We start from the raw sequence: 19,806 nt of genomic DNA on the forward strand, positions 1-19,806 counted from the left end.
ACGGACACTGCCACATAAGCACTGTGGAACCCTACCGAGTAAGCGTGCACAGCACTTGGGGACAGGAGGCTGAGGGGGACAGGAGGCAGAGGGACATGAGACACTTCAGCTGGCCTCACAGTGACTGTGGAAGGGCTGAGTTTAGGGGTCTGCTCTCTGTGAAGCGCATCACTCCTTCACTTCTAAGACCTTCCCTTATCCTCATGTTCAGGTGGGCCTTTGTGACACAGGGCATGCCAGTGCTTGGCTGAGCTCGGGGCAAGCATCCACTCCTCCAGCTTTGCCACCAGTGCCCATGGAAGCTCACGCAGTCTCCCCCACAGACTGCGCTCCTGTCTCCACTCGGCCCTGCGACGACGTGGCCAGGTTACAATTACAGGCAGAGGGGCTCCAGGCTTGTCACTGGCATTCTAAACAATACATTCATCTCTCTGGAGGCTTCCCTTTCTTTCCCAGCACAGAAACACCAGGAACATCCTCTGGGCTCTGGTAGCCTGTCTCATTGGCCCCTTTCCACACACACACAAAAGGGGCCACTCACCTTCAGGGAGTATAATATACTTAATGTGGGTTTACTGTTTAAAAAATGCATCAGAGGGGGAAAGCAGGTGACTTTTGTGACAAATCTAGACTTCAGGTGTTCTCATTCTTCCTACATGACCCCCCCACCCTCCTTCATTTTGCATTTCGAAACACGGGTAGATTGTCTTTTCACAGAATTGTACTCTCTGAGAAAAAAATCAAGAATGCTCTGAGGCAAGAGGTTTTTATTTAATTACTCTAAAGGAGGATTCAAAAACAGCAGCATTAATACTAAGGAAAGTACAAGAGCAGGCTTTAGGAAAAACATCTAGTGTACTAGTTTCAAGTAATCTCTCTTGAATGATCCCAGTTTTACAGTCCATTTTTTTTTCTCTAAAAAGATTAAGAAACTAGAGACATGTACTTTTACCTTCGTGTTAGAAATTTAATATAGAAAATTTCACGGTAGAAACTAATTCTAAGTAAGCTAAGCAGCTGTAAGCTCAGAGCTTTATTTTAAAAAATAACGTTATAGAACTGCAGATGTTACCGCTTCTCAAATCACAATTTCAGATCGTAAACCAAGTTTAAAAATCATGATTCAAATGGCTCAGAAACCAAAGGTGCAAAGACATTGGTTCGTTTAGGCAGTTAAGCTTCATCCTGGCTGGAAAAAGCAGCAGATAATAGGCAACACGGTACCTCAGGGACTGGGTGAGCTGAAGAAACGGCAGCCGGCAAAACTATACTGTGGGAAATCTCTCTTTGTCTCCGGAAAAAGAAATTTCTTCTTTGTTGACTGCTTGACTCCTTGTGTAAGGAGATAGGATTGAGTGGTGAAGAGAAAATTCTATGACAACCTATGAGCAGAAATAGGCATATTTTAAGTTAAAAAACCTACCATAGGGCTACATTTTAAGATGTTCCATTGTTGTCTGTTAAATCATTATCCTAATCCTTTACTGGCTCAAAAAGGAAAAGCCCCAAATAGAAAGGAAAGCGGTGATATTCTGAGTTCTAGTACAATAATAGCACAGCGTATTTATTAGCTAATACTATGTTTACATACATGTTTGACAATGGAAAACTCCACTCTAACGGGAAACAAACATATAGAGGCATCTGCTAAGTACGAGGTTTGCAAAAAGAACAATTTCTGCTGTGGAACCTTCCCCAGCAATGTCCAGGATGACCCTAGATTCAGGGCACTGTTTGGGTGGCTTTATATTCTGTAAGGCTGTTTTCCTTTCAAGAATCATGGACAAATTGCCAGCTGCACTTTTTGCCCTTGATAGGATTACTACTCTGTGTTAAGTTCACGTGCAGTGAGAGGCATTCTACCAAAATGCACTATGACGAATGCTCAAGTCAGATAAAGACTAAAAAACAGAAATGTAGGGTGTGACCCTGAAACAAAACGAACGCAGGGTCCTAAAGTGCCCACAACAGGAATTAAGAAATAGCTATCAAAATTTTAAATGCATATATCCTTTGACTCAGCAACTCATCTCCTAGGGATTTCCCTTGTAGATATTATGCAGTAATGGATGTAAGAAGATGTACCCTCACTTTGTGGTAGAAAAAAATGGGGAATAACGCAAGTGTCCATCCATGGGGGACTGGTGAAATAGAGTCCGGATGTCTACGCAACAGAAAACTATGAAGGTATTAGAGAATAAGCTAAATCATTTATTTCTATGTACTGATATGTAACCAGGCCACAATACATTGCTAGGGAAAAGACAAAGCTGAACAGTAGGTATAGAAAGCCCACTGATGTAAAAAAAGAATTTATACATTCGTATTAGCTTGTATATCCCTATAAAATTTCTGAAAATTGATATTCATCAATAGTGGTTATTTCTGGGGCATGTGATTGGGCCTGGGGTGGGGAGGAAGTCTCCCTGATTCATTTTATTTTCTTCTATACCGTTAGACTTCTTTAAACTACCCACTTGCATGCATTACTTTTATAATTAAAACAATAGTTTGAAAACTCCCCAACATGTCACAATTGCATGTCAGGGGTTGGCAAACTACAGCCCGAAGTCCAAATCTGGCTTGCTGTCTGTGTTTTTGTACAGTCCACAACCTAAAAATGAATTTTACATTTATAAATGGGCAAAAAAGAAATAAGAAAAATAGTATTTTGTAACATGTGAAATTATATGAAATTCAAATTTCAATGCCCGTAAGTACAGTCACATTCATTCACTTACAATGATCTATGGCTGCTCTGAGCCACAGAGTTGAGTATCTGTAACAGAGACTGTACGACCCACAAAGCCTAGAATATTTACTATCTGGCCATTTATAGAAGTTTGTTGACTCCTGGTCTAGGGCACTGGTTCTCAAAAAGTGGTACCCAGACCACCATATCAGCATCACATGGGGGAAAATGCAAATTATGGGGCCCCTCCATTTACTGACTCAAACTCTGGGATGAGACCAGCAATCTATCCTGTAACAAGGCCTCAGGGTGATTCTGATACCCTCGAAGCGTTGAGAATTACTGGCCTAGAATAACATTTCAGCTGTGAAACATAATAGAAACACGAATTGCAGGTGAGTACTGGCCTCCAAGGCCAGGATCTCTAAGTGACCTGGAGAGAGGCACACAAACAAACCCCTATGGTCAGCGATTCAAGGTTGTAAGTTTCACTCTATTATGTTCTCCCATAAAGTTGAATGTAAAATTGTTGAATCAAACTTACAGAGGTATTTTGGTGTTATTTTAAACAATTCCAAATACTAGACAAAATGCAGCAATATCTTTTTTTTTTTTAATCAAAAGTTGCTTGATAGAGGCAGGTACATATTCCCATAGACAACACCACCAGCTCCAGATTGTCAACTGATATATGGGGCAGGGCAGAATCCTAGGAAAAGCAGATGGTTGGAAAGCAGAAGCCTGAACATTCATTTCAGCCCCACCACTTGTTAGCCGTGTGGCCCTGATCAAGTTTCTCGGGTGAGAAATGGAATACATGAAAAAGTATGTGAAGACATTTTGCATTCAGTAGATGCCTAATAAAGAACAGTTCCTTCAAGAACACATAAAAAGATTTTAATGAGAAAGAAATCGTGCACTCCATTACAGCTTCTAATACCGAGCACTTACTATGCGTTAATTATTGTCCTAGGCACTTTACATTTGTTAGCTCCTTAGTCTTAATGAGAACCTTCCACTGCACTCCAGTTGAGGATACTGAAGCACCTAAAGGAAGGTAAGTTCCCCAGGAGCATGCAGTTACGTGCAAAAACTGTGGGAAAGCGCTCAAGCTGCCTCCACAAAGTATTTATTTTTCCCGTACACATGAGAAAAAATGACCAAACACATACGGAAACGCCAGAAAACATACAAGGCATCACAAAACTATTAGGAGTTACTATCACTAGGTTACTTTTCCAAAAGTGGTGATAGGTTTGACCTAATCCTTCTACTCTCAAGCCAAGCTCCCTTCACTTTGGTGCAGTGACTGAAAGAAGCTGGTTGGCAGTCTGAGCTTATGGGTCCCAGCTAAAGCAAAGACTTAGGTGGAATCAGTCTATGACTCCAGGCTCCCTAACTCCATCCCGAGGCAGGACCACAGACAAGACACAAACTCACAAGTATTTCCCTTCTGAGGAAAGAATGTATTATGATTACTATTAATAAGGATAACACTAATAGAATTAGTAACGATAATAGTGGTTAGCATTTAATGGCCACTTTCTTTGATGAAGCACAGTGCTAGGTGCTTTACATACATTATCCCTTACCAACTCTGTCTGGTGGGCAGGCAGGCAGCTATTAACTCCACTGTTTCACAGATGAGGAACTAAGACTCACACTGCTGGGGGTTAGAGGGAGGCCTGGGCTCCACATCCCGCAAAACCAAATCAAGGACTGAGCTCGCCACTCCAAGCTACCTTCCTACAGTGTGCAGGGGCTTGAGTAGATAGCATGCTTTCCTATAGGATGTGGGTTTTTTTAGGGATTAGTTTTGTGTGTATGTTGTTGTTTTGTTTTGTTTTAAGATTTATTTATTTATTTGAGAGAGAGAGACTTGGGGGAGGGACAGAAGGAGCCGATTTTCAAACAGACACCCTGCTGAGTGGGCAGCCTGCCTGGGGAGGTGTGGGGGGTGGGGCTTGATCCCACGACCCATGAGATCATGACCTGAGCCAAAGCTAAGAGTTGGATGCTCAATGGACTGAGCCACCTGGGTGCCCCAGGGATTAGTTTTAAAGGAAAGTTGGTTTGTGTGTGTGTGTGTGTGTGTGTGTGTGTGTGTGTGTGTTTAAGATTCAGAGAAAGAGAGCGAGAGAGAGTGAGCGCACATGAGCAAGCACATGAGTGGGGAGAGGGGCAGAGGGAGAGAGAGAAAGAGAATCCTCAAGCAGACTCCCCCCACCCCCAAGCACAGAGCCCAGTATGGGGCTCAATCCAGGACCCCGAGATTATGACCTGAGCCAAAAACGAGAGTCGGCTGCTCAACCGACTGAGCCACCCAGGCGCCCCTAAAGGAAAGTTAAAAAAAAAAAAAAGAAAATAAATAAACATCATGGGACCATCCAACATTTAGAATGAAGGTACTTTTCATGAAAATTCGTAGATCTGATCTAATTGGGAGGTACTGCAGTAGTGAAGATAGCATGAGCTTGGAAGGCGGATGGATCTGAGTTACCACAACTTCTGAGCCCCACGTTCTTCACCACCACATGGAAACAGCAGTGTTTTCCTCACCACTCCGCTGTTGTGAGCATTAGCTGAGATAACATTCATAAGTAAACCATCTTAAAAGCAGGTGCCCCATAAACATTAATTTTTTCCTTTCCCTTCTCTTCAACGGGTTTACCTGCAGGCCTCTAAATTTATTTATTCTTCTATTCAGCAACTACTTACTGAGATCCTTCTGTATGCCATGTTCTGGATACTGGATGAACCAGACAACAAAGTCCCTGCTCTCATGGAGCTTCTATTCTATGGTGGGACAAAGACAAGAAGCAAACCAACAAATACATTAGATTGTATCAGATGGTCATATGCATGATGAAAAACAGGCCAGAGTGACACAGCAGCAGATGGCACCTTGGAACCATGGGGCTGCTTCTGGTCCTGCCAAGAGCTAACTATGTGACCTGAAGAAGTAACAGTAAACACTGGCAGAGCACTTTCTGGGGCCTGCTGAGCAGTCAGACCCTGCCCACTGAGACAGAAGGCTTAGGAAAATGAGGGAGTTGGGTTTTCTCATCTTTGAGGGAGGTCTCTTTTAGCTCTGGCATTTGTGCCTTCACTCAGCGGCACCTGATTGTCATGCTAAATTCCAGGCAAAGGGAGGATGTGGACCTGTTCAATTTCAGGACTCACGAAGATTTTTTTCAATGCAGCTGATTACATGAAAGAGAGATCATCTTTATCAGCATTATCAAGTTCAAGCAGACAGTCATTACAGGGGGAATCTTTTCCAAGTACTTAAACTTGAGGCATGAAGTCACCAGGCCTCTACCTGGATATCTTGTTGAGGCTTTGAGACATTCACTTCGAGGATGAACAGTGTTGCCAATGTACCTGTCCTGCCAAATGATAGGCTCACTGCCAAAAAGATGCAGGCACACCCACACACGACTTAAACATTGGGAACGCAGCCTGAATGTATCCAATCTGTTGACAATTACGGTTCTGCAGTGTACTCAGAAATTCCACCTTCATATGATACTTTTTTATTCGGAGCAAAATCTTTTCTTTCAATCTGATAAAAGACACCCTATAAACGCTGTCACAAGGTAACAGGATAATAAGGTACCATACCGTGTTTATTCCACTAACTATTCATTACAAACCAGGGGAAAAAAAAACTAGTGTTTTCACAGGTGAAATGAAGAAATGGGCTTTAAAAATACATGCCTTTAGAAGATAATGGTCCTCCAATTAATGTGGCAAAAAGAGGTGGGGCAAAATCCTCCATTTTGTTTATCACACTGGAATTAATAAATAGTAGTTAACAAATTTTCTAAATGCCGAGTGGATAAAATTAAATTCTCCAGTACCCATTATATTCAGGGTCACAGGATAAACAAACTACAGTTACTGCTACAGACCATTCTAGAAAAGGTTTGTTGGGTTTCCTTTATATCTCCTTTCCTTATAAAAGCACTGCTTTGTACACTGAAAGCTGATACAATCCAAATATTATATGTCAACTTTATCTCGATTAAATAGATAAAAGCACTGCTGATACCGTATCACAACTGTATCTAACTTCCCACTTGCTATGGTCAATGTTACAGCTAATTTGATGTATGACACCCATCATCAGAGGCAGGGACACCGGCAAGGTTTCCATTAGTCACAAGACTGGCCTCTCTGTCAGTCTTGTGGGCACCACGATTTGCCCAGGATACACAGCACATACCACGTTTTTTAAGTTTAATATTTTTTAAGATTTTATTTATTTATCTGAGAGAGAGAGTGTATGCATGAGCAGGGTGAGGGGCAGAAGGAGAAGCAGACTCCCCACTGAACAGGGAGCCCCATGCAAGACTCGATCCTAGGACTCTAGGATCATGACCTATGCCGAAGGCAGACACTTAACTCACTGAGCCACCCAAGCGCCACAGGTTTTATTTTAAATAACCTCTATACCCAACATAGGGCTTGAACTCACAACCCCAAGATCAAGAGTCACATGCTGCACCAACTGAGCCAGCCAGGCGTCCCAGATCTCCTTTTGTTAAACCTATTTTCAGGAAACAAGTTTCAGGTGTGTACTAATTACTGTAAGGGACAAGCTGACCAGTCTGAAGTTAAGGAGGCACAAGTTGAAAATAATCAGAAACCGGGGTGCCTGGGTGGCTCAGTTGGTTAGGCAACTGCCTTCGGCTCAGGTCATGATCCCAGGGTCCTAGGATCAAACCCCGTGTCGGGCTCCTTGCTTGGCAAGGAGCCTGCTTCTCCCTCTGCCTCTGCTCTGCCTGCTTGTGCTCTCTCTCACTCTCTGTCAAATAAATAAATAAAATAAAATAAAAAATCATCAGAAACCTCAGGAGAGGAGCGCCCCAGATCAGCAAGGAGCTGCTTTGGACTAATTTGATCTTCAAAGAGTGATCATAATGAGTGTTGTTACTGTTGATTATGTAACAGAAACTCTCTATAGGGTTTCCTTGAGCAGTACGTCTATACGTTATTTGTTATAAATACTAGAATATCTACTGTTATCAGAGGTAATAGTAAGCATTATTTTCAGTGTCACAAAAATTCTATCAGCGTCTAGTTTCAGCTGAATGTCGAAAATTATAGGCAACTGCTTCTTTCACTCCATGGAGAAGCACACTGTGCAGCCTGAATGTCTTTTGAAATTGGTATATGTCCTCTGGATCCTGCAGCACATTTTTCATATTTTAAATTTGTATTTGCTGTGGAAATCTAAGTCATGGTTTTAAATATGAAAATATTTGGGAATAACATCAATTTCTAAAAACTGCATTTTATTCCCCTTTACAGATTAAGTCTGAAAGGTGGGATTACGGAATTCAAGTATGATGGAGGGAGGAATGCATTTTTAAATAACTAATGTTGCTGCACAAAACATGCCCTATATTTACTGGCCTCTTACTCAGGGTCCATTTTAATTGTTATCTGCTCATGCATTCTATACCACATAATGAAATGCTTCCATTTCACCCACTGAGCCCTGGGTTTTTCTGTGCACCTCTACTAATGACCCTTAATTAAGCTGATTTATCCTTGAAACGTAAGTTTTCTTTTGGCCAACAAGTATTTTTAAGGAAGAGGCCTGAATGAACTTTCAAAGAGACATTTAAAATGCTTATTATTTTAAGCGATTATAAAGCTTAAAAAGCATATTTGTACTCAAGTGTGGTCTACCAACACCTATATTTTTCTATTGTATGTTTCCAGGGAAGCACTTCTACCCTGCGTCAGGCATCAAATCCTCGGTTATGTTTACATTTCAGAGGTATTAGATATCTGGGTAGAAAACAACACAATAAAGTAGCCTGTACTACTTTACATTAGTTAATGTCAACCAGAGATAATAGGTAATTTAAAAGATACTCTGTAAAATGTCTTACTGAATATTTTTTTCATAATGATCAAATGCCAAAGTCTAGTAACAAAACTATTATTTATAGCATATCAGCATCTAATTGATTTTACAAATGGAGGCAATTATTTTGGATGAAGGAGGGAATGTGTGCCAGATTTAAATGATTTATGATTACTAAGAGAGAAAACAATGTTTTGCTAATTCATTTTCAAATATGGCTCTTACAGTCATTGATAATTTTAATTATAAACCAAATGATTTGCTTAAATAGTGCATTAACTTAAAAAAAGAGGTAACTTAACTTTGTGACAGCAAACTGAGGTATTTTAAACTGTTTAGAAACATTGCTTCCTACAGTAGGCTCAAAAGGGACTGTGCCATAGAAATACATTTTCGAGGTGCTGATTTAGAGCCACAGAAAGATCACACTTCATGAACTCCAACCAATTACCTAGAGTAGGAGCACAGGCTCTTATAGCACTGTGTGCTTCAAGTCCAAAAGGGAACACTGCAAATGCATCCATGCCTTATATTTCTTGACCCAAAACACTGTCTACTTGATAGGTTTGATAACTTGCACAAATGTTGTGAAAGGAAAATTAAACACTCTGCATTACTTGATATATCTCCCATTGATTTTTATAATCTAGGACTAAGATGTACCTGTTTCAAAAGTAAATGAGAAAGATTGAGGGTTCCTTCACATTTCAAGGAGACTATCAAGCAGACGAGAAGCTCACATTTCACAAGAAATAACCTGTGCATTGGTTGAAGAAAAAAAGAAAATCAGCTCAGGGAATGCCCCAGGCTGCAGCAGATACTGATTGGGCAAAGCTAGAGGACAAGGGCCCTTGAAATTAAACAAAAGCAAATTCATTCTGTTGACAGATGTTGATTACATCAAAGCAATAGGAACTCCCCCAGCTCCCCAATTTTTTTTTTAACAATTAATACTTCTCTACAATTTACACAATAAGGACAAAGTAAGTTTCTAAACCAATCATAATGAACATTATTAAACTTGTTTTTGAAAAGTTTCAGTTCTGCTGAAGACTTTTGGTGTGTTTTTAGCTATGGGCTTCTCCAAACAGTGGTTTATTCATTCCCACGGACATGTCGGGGAATCCAAGCTGGCCATGCCATCAGCCCCTTCCTTCCAGGGGTTAACTGCTCTGGCTGCCAAATAAAATACAGAGTGAGCCATGTAATTATGGAGACAGTCAAAGGGCAGGCTCTATTTTGAAATCTATTTGCACAGACAAGGTCTTCCAATTGAGCTTACAGGAAACAAGCTGGTAGAGAGCCTCCTTTTCCCCAGATGCTTTCCACACTTTTTCTCCAATTCAGGAAATCATGGATATGGACACCATACACCATTGCTTCCTGGATTTCACGCTAAGATACCACGACAAGAAGAGTGGATGTTTTACAAATCCGTAAAAAACACTTTTTTTTCCCTTTTTCTTCTTACCTAATTAAGAGCATTTGGCAGTAGCCTCTGGATGATAAAGCAACAGCGCTTATTAAACAACATTTCTAAAGAGGATACAGGCACGGTTATGCAGGTTTGGGAAAACAGGTTCTTTTCCTTAATGCTCAAAACAAAGCATAAAGTCAAGTCTAAAATAGATTGGCATAAACACTTGTCTGAAAGAAAGATTCTACTTGACATCCAGTAGTGTTAGCCTTGAAGTTATTCACAGTTCCGACTGCTAAAACAGTAACAAAGATTCTACAGAAATAAAAAAGAAATGTGTAAAATAGTTTAGGTGAAAAAAAAATCACAAGTCACTTTATGCTGCAACATAAACATCTGTCCTAGTTGCTTAAGGCTCTAAATTTGCTATTGCTCTGAGACTTTATGGTACTCAGAGTAAAACAGAATCAGGCCACCACTGCCAATAAAACAAAGTAGTTATATGAAGTTATATGAAGGTGAGATGGTCGTCTTCACCGATACTAGCCTATGGATGTCAGAACTCTTCATCGGGCCATAAACCAAAGCTTGGGAGTCCTGATTCTAGAGAAGATGAGCTGGAAAGTCCGCCTTGGTCAGACCACTTCTGGGGAAAGGAAGGGCAGTGGCCTGAGGGCACCCTCTTCCAATAATAACAACATTCAAGAATGATGCCCAGGTCACGGCAAAACATGACCTTCCCCAAGGCTACATCAGGAAGTTGGTTCCACGCTACATCCCTCCTCCTTTTTAAAAATTTAGCAACAGCAAATGATAGAGTATAATGACAATGACAAGCTCAGAAATGGGGTTAGGAAAATACTGCCTCTTCTTTTTTTACAAAAGCCAATCAGATAATTTGTGATTATCCATCAATGTATACTACCAGCACCCAGGTATCTGTGATTTAAACAAAAAGCATTCTCCTCTTCTTGGGAGACAAAAACACCCTAACCTACTCTAGAAACACATGTCAATAAACAAAACCTAGTTAATAAAAAGACTTATGTTTGTGGGACTGGGACAAAAATCCTTTAGGCTGGCCCAACCATAGGTGGGGGAGGGGAGTCAAAGATTACTGTTTAAGAACTCAAAATCTAAAACTGAAAGCAGATCATTTGATGGATAAATAGAAGTTACAAAGAAATGACTGATGTGTAATAGGAAATGGGGCTGTTGTGTGAAATTTCTCCATTTAGGGTTAAAAATGTTTTCTTCAGAATTTAAAACCTAAATCCATTTCTATAATCATAAAATATTGAGTCACACTGCAATAGTGTATGCTTAGAAAATCCCATTGTCTCTCAGTTAAAGTTTAGAGAAAGCAGCTTTTTAGCACTTCAACAATACATATACTCAGGCAACTTCTTGGACAAAGAAATATTGTGTCTTTCCAGGGGAAATAAAGGAGCTGTTTATTAGGGCTGTGGTTAAAATGTAATAATTCATTCTAGTTGAGCCCTGTGGAAAATGTCATCAAAATATCATTTTCTTTGCCAGATTTTCTGGATGCCGTGATAACGTTTAAATACAGAATAAAAGGCAAACTCTGATTAGAGTAGCAGTACACCACCACCAAAATGAACCAAAAGCAAATGTTCATTCCATCAAAGGAGCAGGAAAGAAATTCACACAGTCCTGATGCCCAGAGAAAGCACACTTTTAGGTTAGCACAGAACATCTGGCAAACTTCAACCTTCCAGAATTTCTCAAAAGAAGTATTCCTATTACCACACACTGGCTAAAGAAGAGGAACCATAAAAATTTTATATTAAAGCACATAAATAAGAATCAGAAAGAACAATTTCACAGAAATCATACATGGAATTCAACTTTGGAGAAAGTTCATATAAAAATAAATATGAGTTTTTAAAAAATGATATAGTAAGAAAGTCATTCTTTAATTTAAAAAAATCCTCCATAAATACCACTGTCATGTAAAACGGTTGTTAGTTATTTGGATAAAATATTGGTTATTTGGATAAAAGAAGACAGTGGGACTTATGGTTTGTGATCAAAGGCATGGCTTTAACATGAATATTTTTCAATTGTATTAAAGCATTTGAAAAGAGTGTAATTTTAGGCTTCATCCCACAACAATGTCACCTGAATTCTATATGCAACATGCTCTAGTTACATTGTTGGATGTATTTCTTTCTCTCCTTTAATGAACCACTTAAAGTCATTTATGCAAACAATTGGTATAAAATAGCTCAGTGCTTTGACCAAAACTGCAGTATCAATACACACAAAAAAAGCTCTTAGATCATAATATTTTTCTGAGAATGTTTTCACTGTACAATTCCAAGTGAAAGACATGAAATAAAAAGAAAACATTTAAATATAAATTCTTCCATTGGTATTTTGACACATGTGGGAGTTTTGTTTCTGCTCTGCAACACGGCAATAGGAGTGTAAGGTAGGTAGGGAGGTCAGTAATCACACCCCAAAATGAGGAAGCTAAAGCTCCAGGAAAACAATATATTTCTAACCTTCTGCAGCTGAGATTACGTTGATTTAAGACAATAGGAGCCAAGATCACTCATCAAGGGGTTATTTTCACAAGAAAAATAAAGAGAAAATAAACAGTAGCCTCTGAAGTAAAAGAAAAAGTTCCAAATTATCTAAAAGTAGTTTTTTGGACTGATGTATTTATGTTGCCATAAATAATTTTATATTCAATTAAACTATATGGACTTAGTTAACCACGCGAATCATCACTCCATAGCTTCAGGCATTAATGCAAAAAGTGCAATGTATTAAAATAGTATGAACTTAAGGGGCGCCTGGGTGGCTCAGTGGGTTAAGCCTCTGCCTTTGGCTCAGGTCGTGATCCCAGGGTCCTGGGATCGAGCCCCGCATTGGGCTCTCTGCTCAGCAGGGAGCCTGCTTCCACCTCTCTCTCTCTGCCTGCCTCTCTGCCTACTTGTAATCTCTGTCTGTCAAATACATAAATAAAATCTTTAAAAAAAAAAAAAAAGGGACTACCACAGAAGTCTACTTACAAACTGACCCATCTTTTTTTTTTTTTTTTTTTTTAATGGATGCTCAACTATAAAACCATTATTTTGTGTACTAAAGATTAAAAATGGGGCCCTGGGTGGCTAAGTTGGTTAAGCATCTGCCTTAGGCTCAGGTCATGATCCTGGGGTCCTGGGATCGAGCCCCACATCTGGTTCACTGATCAGTGGAGAACCTGCTTCTCCTTCTCCCTCTGCTCCTCCCCCAGCTCACTCGCTTCTTCTCTCTCTCTCTCTAAGTAAATAAAATCTTTAAAAAAAAAATCAAAACTATCACATCACCCCTAACAAAACGTGTACTCTCTCTGTATGAAGCAGGCTGCTTCTCATGTCTCACAATGCAATATTACTTGAAAACTTCAGCAGACCAAGATTAGTCATACTTGGTGGAATGATATATCCATCATTTCATTTTTATTCATTTTTTTGTCATCTCATTTTTAGACCAAAGTCTTCAATATAACCACAATATTAAAATAAATTTTAAAATTTGATGTGTACAATATTTGAAACATGTTTACTGTCTAATGTGAGGTGTATTGAACACTTCTTGAACTATACTCTTAGTAGAGTGTTACAAAAGAAAAGCAACCCTAAAATGTCTAAATAAAATATAGCAAATTTGAAGGTAGAAAGAAGGAAATGGTGTGGCATTTAAAACACTTTACATTTGGCTTGTGAATGCACCATTGGATCATATTTACTTGAGTTTTTGCTTAAATTGGTTTTCCTTCTCTACACAATAGTTGGTTCACTTAGACAAGCCTTAGTTTCCTCATCTGTTAACAGGAATAATAATACCTTCCTCATAGGGGTGCCAGGATATTTGTATGACATGAGGTATGGAAAGTGACACAGGGTAAGCACTTGATAAATTGTAATTACGATCTTGGTTGTATGATGAAGGGAGGTCACTCTAAAATGGACTAATCAGGGGCACCTGGGTGGCTCAGTTGGTTGGGCAACTGCCTTCGGCTCAGGTCACGATCCCAGAACCCCGGGATCGAGTCCCACATCGGGCTCCCAGCTCCATGAGGAGTCTGCTTCTCCCTCTGACCCTCTCCCCTGTCATTCTCTCTCTCACTCTCTATCAAATAAATAAATAAAATCTTAAAAAAAAAAACAAAACTTTTAAAATGGACTAATCAGTAGGTCGAAACCAGCCTGAATTTCAAAATGTGCTTTGGCTAATTCACAAAGAATTTATGAGATTCTAGGTTGAGTCCCAGACATGCTACCTAAAACACTGGGCCTCTCCTGCCTTCATCCCAGGACCACGCTGACCATCAAATGAGACTGCAGATGTATTAACACTTTACAAAGTGGATAGCATCTTATCATTGTAGTGTATTTTTTTAAAAGATTTTGTTTATTTGACAGAGAGAGTCACAGCGAGAGAGGGGAGGAGGAGGAGAGGGAGAAGCAGACTCCCCGCTGAGCAGAGAGCCTAACATGGAGCTTGACCCCAGGAACCTGGGATCATTACCTGAGCTGAAGGCAGACGCTTAACGACTGAGCCACCCAGGCGCCCCTCATGATTGTAGCGTATTAAAAGAAGACTCAAACGCAGTAGGATGAATTATGCACAGCCTAGTTTTGACATTTTTCTCAGAGTTCTTGGTAAGGCCTTGCCAGAATGCTGATGGCTAAAGGTGAAATCTAAGGAAAATCTCTTCTTCCATTCAGAGGCATAAAAGACCCCACCTTTTCTCAAGAATCATATCCTTCCAAACACATTAGTACATGAAACAGTTTTCATATCTGTGCAAAAGGTGAGATAGGAGGAGTCATGTTCTAGAAAGATTCCACTTAGCAGTGAAGACATTCCCTGTAAAGCTCATTATCACAAGCAATTTTAAGAATTAAAGTAGAATGGGGGAGCTTGACTGGTTCAGTCAGGTTAAGCAGCCAACTCTTGTGGCTCAGGTCATGATCTCAGGGTTGTGAAATCACCCTTGCATCAGTCTCCTAGCTCAGTGGCGAGACTGCTTGAGATTCTCTCCCTCTGCCCCTCACCACCATTCGTGCACATGCACACATGCGTGCTCTCTCTCTAAAATAAATAAATAAGAGGCAACTGGGTGGCTCAGTCAGTTAAACATCTACCTTCAGCTCAAGTTACAATACTGGGGTCCTGGGGCGCCTGGGTGGCTCAGTGGGTTAAAGCCTCTGCCTTCGGCTCAGGTCATGATCTCAGGGTCCTGGGATCGAGCCCCACATCGGGTTCTCTGCGCAGCAGGGAGCCTGCTTCCTCCTCTCTCTCTCTCTGCCTGCCTCTCTGCCTACTTATGATCTTTCCTCTGTCAAATAAATAAATAAAATTATTAAAAAAAAAAACACAATACTGGGGTCCTGTAATCCAGCCCTGCATGGGGCTCCCTGCTCAGCGGGGAGCCTGCTTCTCCTTCTCCCTCTGCCTCACCTCCTGCTCATGTTCTCTCTCTTGCTCTCTCACTCACTCACCTCTCGCAAATAAAACAAAAAATATTTAAAATAAATAAATAATCTTTTAAAAAAGAGAGCAGAATGCTATCTTTATTCTGTTACTAAATTGTGTTCAGTCCATCTTGTGCTTATCCATGGCTACGTTGTCCTTGGTAAATTCAGGAACCTAAAGGCTGTAAGAATCATATTTGTTTCAGTGTGCAACTATTTAACAGAGATATTTTAGAGCTCACAAAACCTCATTGTTTAAATGTACCAAGAAGTCTTCTTTGCATAAAAATTCCTGTTTATTAAACAGTGATACAGAACTTATTTACATGTCAAGCACCACCAACATACATCATTTATGACAAAAAAGGCAAGCACTCCATAAGAAATGCTCAATCACTGTCAATCACAAACCCCAAAATATACATAAACCAAAGCAAGCCATGTGAACTGTATTAAATTCAGCTAAACACAGAATTACTAACCAAACAAACAAAAAAACAAATAATTATCAGTGACTCACAGACCTATTTACATGGTACACAAAATAACTTGGAAAGGTGTAACCATGGAAACATGATAGCCTAAATTCAATGCCTTTAAAATCTGCATTTATTTAAAGTGTGCAAACGATGTCCTTACAAAGTTTAAATATTTCAAAAGCAGTCAAAGCTTATCTTTGTTATCTGATCATTGATCAAAATAGTTTCAACTATAAATTAGCGGCCTTTAAAATTATTCAGGGACCAATTTAACGAAACTCTGATAAAAATGTCAAACAATTTTTTTTAATTTTTCACCAAACTGTTATTTTCACAACCACTGATTAACAATTGAAAAAATTCAATTATATACAACAAATCTCATAACAGTCAAATAACATTAAAACATGCTTTGACATAAAGACTTTTCTTAAACTCACACTGTTGCATGCAACCACCCCCACTTCCTCTAATTAACCACTAAAGCAGAAATGTTATTAGCTGTTTCGGTTTACAGGTGATTTTCACTGATGGTTACCATTGGGAGAGTTTAACATTTAATGCTATAGTTAGTCATAATGTCTTATATTTTATTTTATAAGCTACACGAGTAAACCATTATTTTGTAGTCCACTGGCTCCCACACTCAGGATATAATGTTCAGTGTGTATTTCATTATGTAGATGAGCAATGGATGTTGTTTGACATGATTTAAATGGGTCAACAGTATTTTCCTAGTCACATTCATCATTCAGACAGCCAGAATTTTAAAAAAAGGGGGGGGGAAGGCCTTGAAAACTAAAACTAGAGAATCTATTCACACAAATGACACTTACCATTGGTGGGTTATCTAGGATGTAGTTAAGCAAAAGGAAGAGTTACAGACTTGGAACACATGTTTCATTATTTATTCAGAAACCACTTCAAGACGTAGCTCTACTTTCAGAATCCAAGTGAACACCCACAGGGACGGATTTCTGAGACACCAAACTGTAATTTTTTTTTTTTTAAGGCATTAGATGGAAATCTGTGAAAACTTTTTCATTTGGGAAGAAAATAAAATTTGGGAAGCCCAGCTGCAAATGAGACTGGGCCTAAGGGTAGGGTCGGGAGTATGGTGTCTATAAAAATATATACACCAGCACAAATGAGGGCACAGGCCTCACTGTGCTCACTGTGGACAACAATCCTGTCTTCACCTGCTGATGGCTCCTAGGAAGTGAAGAGGAGAAAAAAAGAAAAGCAGAACCAGCTTTAAGGAATAGCTGCAAATCGTCTTGCTCCAGCCCTTCTATGAGTCACAAGAACCTCGTAAGAAACACGGAAAACGGGGCACCTGGGTGGCTCGGTGGGTTAAGCCTCTGCCTTCGGCTCAGATCATGATCTCAGGGTCCTGGGATCGAGCCCCGCATCAGGCTCTCTGCTCAGTGGGGAGCCTGCTTCCTCCTCTCTCTCTCTGCCTGCCTCTCTGCCTACTTGTGCTCTCTGTCAAATAAATAAATAAAATCTTTAAAAAAAAACAACAACACAGAAAACAACGGTGTAACCTCACCAACAGCAACTCCACAGCCCTCTTTCCCTTTCATTGTCATGACCGACCTTTGCCTTGTGTCTGACCAAGGGATGACTTAGTCTACCTGGCTATTCAGTGTGCCAGATACTGTTCTGGACACTCATCCTACCACTTTGTTCCATATGAATCAAGTGCTTTCTAATAACAAGTACGGGAGGGACGTAACAATCTTCGCAACCAAAGCTCTTCAGTGGGTCTTTGGCGGCTGTGAAGAAGACGGCGTCTAGCACTAACTTTTGCATTCTGAATCCACTTCTCAAAGGTCATTCTGTTGAGTGGATGTGCTCTGCCCTCTCCCGAAACCACACAGAATGAGCCAGGGTCCACGGAGAGCCCACGTTTTGTTCAGTTTTATTATAAAAATGGCACATGTGTGATATTAAGTATTTTTATAATACTAAAAAAGCAAGAAACAGTTAAAAGCTTTCTCAAATGATTGCTGTTAACATTTGGCCAATACACTTCAGAACATTTCTCTAAGTATCCACTAATATATTTTATATTAATTTATCATATTTTATAAGTATTCAGTTTGTGTATGGAGTTTTGTTAAGCTGCTTTTTGCCTTTTTTTTTTTTTTTTTTTTTTTTGGAGAGAGAGAGTGTGTGCAGGAGCAGAGGGAGGGGCAAGAGGAGAGGAAAGAGAGAATCCAAAGCAGGTTCCACACCTAGAGCAGGGGCAGAGCCCAATGCGGGGCTCAATCTCATGACCTCAAGATCATGACATGAGCTGAAGTCAAGAGTTAGCCACTTAACTGACTGAGCCACCCAGGTGCCCCAAAGCTGCTGTTTTGAAAGCAATTAACTTCTCTCCATGATATATGGAAGATACCCGTCTTTGCCAAAAAATACATACCTACACGACTCTTTTTATGCCTCTTGGGTTGTTTTATTGTTTTCTAGCGTACCTTTATAGGGATGGGTAACATAGCACTTTATTTAACCAATGATAAGCATTTAGATAAGTGTTTTTTTTCCTTCCATAATATACTTTTTACAAATACAGTTGCACATTTGACCAATTATTCTTTTTAGCTTAAGATCCTTGTAGAATTCTTAGGTTAAGAAATATGTAGGGGCGCCTGGGTGGCTCAGTGGGTTAAGCCGCTGCCTTCGGCTCAGGTCATGATCCCAGAGTCCAGGGATCGAGTCCCGCATCGGGCTCTCTGCTCAGCGGGGAGGCTGCTTCTCCCCCTCTCCCTCTCTCTCTGCCTGCCTCTCCACCTACTTGTGATCTCTGTCTGTCAAATAAATAAATTAATTTAAAAAAAAAAGAAATATGTAGAATTCAGGGGCACCTGGGTGGCTCAGTTGGTTAAGCATTTGCCTTTGGTTCAGGTCATGAGCCCAGGGTCCTAGGATCGAGCCCCGCATTGGGCTCCCTGTTCAGTGGGGAGTCTGCTTCTCCCTCTCCCTCTGCCACCCCCCTGTTGTGCTCTCTCTCTCTGTCAAATAAATAAATAAAATCTTAAAAAAACATATGCAGAATTCTGCCATTTTCAGCACTGCTCTCCACATAATAGTGATTTATATTCCCAATGGTGCCAGTTTTCCTACACTCTCACCAATATTACTAATGTTAAAATCTTTTGTCAGTTTGATAAACCAAAAATGATTATCTTGCTTTTATGTACTTTTTTCAGATTCTACTAAGGTTGAAGATCTCTTTATTTATGTATTGATGTTTTTTATGAAATCTCTATTTAGGCATCTCGGGTTGTTTTTTACTTGACTTATTTTTAAGAGTGTTCTGTTAATTAGAAACATTAAACATTTGTGTACTCTATTGTTTCAGTTTTTTTTCAGTTTGCCATTTGCATTTCAACCTTGTTTAAAGTGTTTTTGGCCTCACAACTGGGGTTTACATTGAATTTGTGGAGAATTTATGGAGAACTTAGGGAGAATATGACTCTAAAATACTTAGTTGCCTTATTCAAGAGATATCTTCAAGGGGTGGCTCAGTTCAGGTCATGATCCCAGCGTCCTGGGATCCAGCCCCATGTTAGGCTCCCTGCTCAGCGGGGTGTCTGCTTCACCCTCCCCTCTGCTCATGCTCTCACTCGCTCTCTCCTTCTCTCAAATAAATAAAAAATCTTAGGGGCGCCTGGGTGGCTGAGTCGGTAAGCCTCTGCCTTCAGCTCAGGTCATGATCCTGCGGTCCTGGGATCGAGCCCCATATCAGGCTCCCTGCTTAGCAGGAAGTCTGCTTCTCCATCTGCCTCTCCCACTCCCCCTGCTTGTGTTCCCTCTCTCTCTGTGTGTCTCTCTCT

At 40.2% G+C, this 19,806-nt stretch overlaps 1 protein-coding gene across 8 annotated transcripts in view; it reads right to left on the reverse strand.

Annotated features, from left to right (window-relative positions):
* Positions 1 to 19,806, reverse strand: part of METAP1D (methionyl aminopeptidase type 1D, mitochondrial) — an 85,820-nt gene that overhangs the window by 16,771 nt on the left and 49,243 nt on the right. For 7 of the 8 annotated variants that reach the window (XR_013966622.1, XR_013966623.1, XR_013966624.1 and 4 more), the window contains exon 2: positions 1,225 to 1,382. Coding sequence is in view for 1 of the 8 variants with exons in the window: in XM_080799806.1 (XP_080655932.1) it covers positions 1,225 to 1,382 (158 nt within the window). In the remaining 7 variants the exon portion in view is untranslated. Of the gene's footprint in view, positions 1 to 1,224; positions 1,383 to 5,410; positions 5,484 to 19,806 lie in introns of those variants that run through there. The other variant, XM_080799809.1, reaches the window with a different exon arrangement.

The sequence above is a fragment of the Martes martes genome (assembly GCF_963455335.1).
Source record: "Martes martes genome assembly, chromosome: 3".
Classification (NCBI taxonomy): domain Eukaryota; kingdom Metazoa; phylum Chordata; class Mammalia; order Carnivora; family Mustelidae; genus Martes; species Martes martes.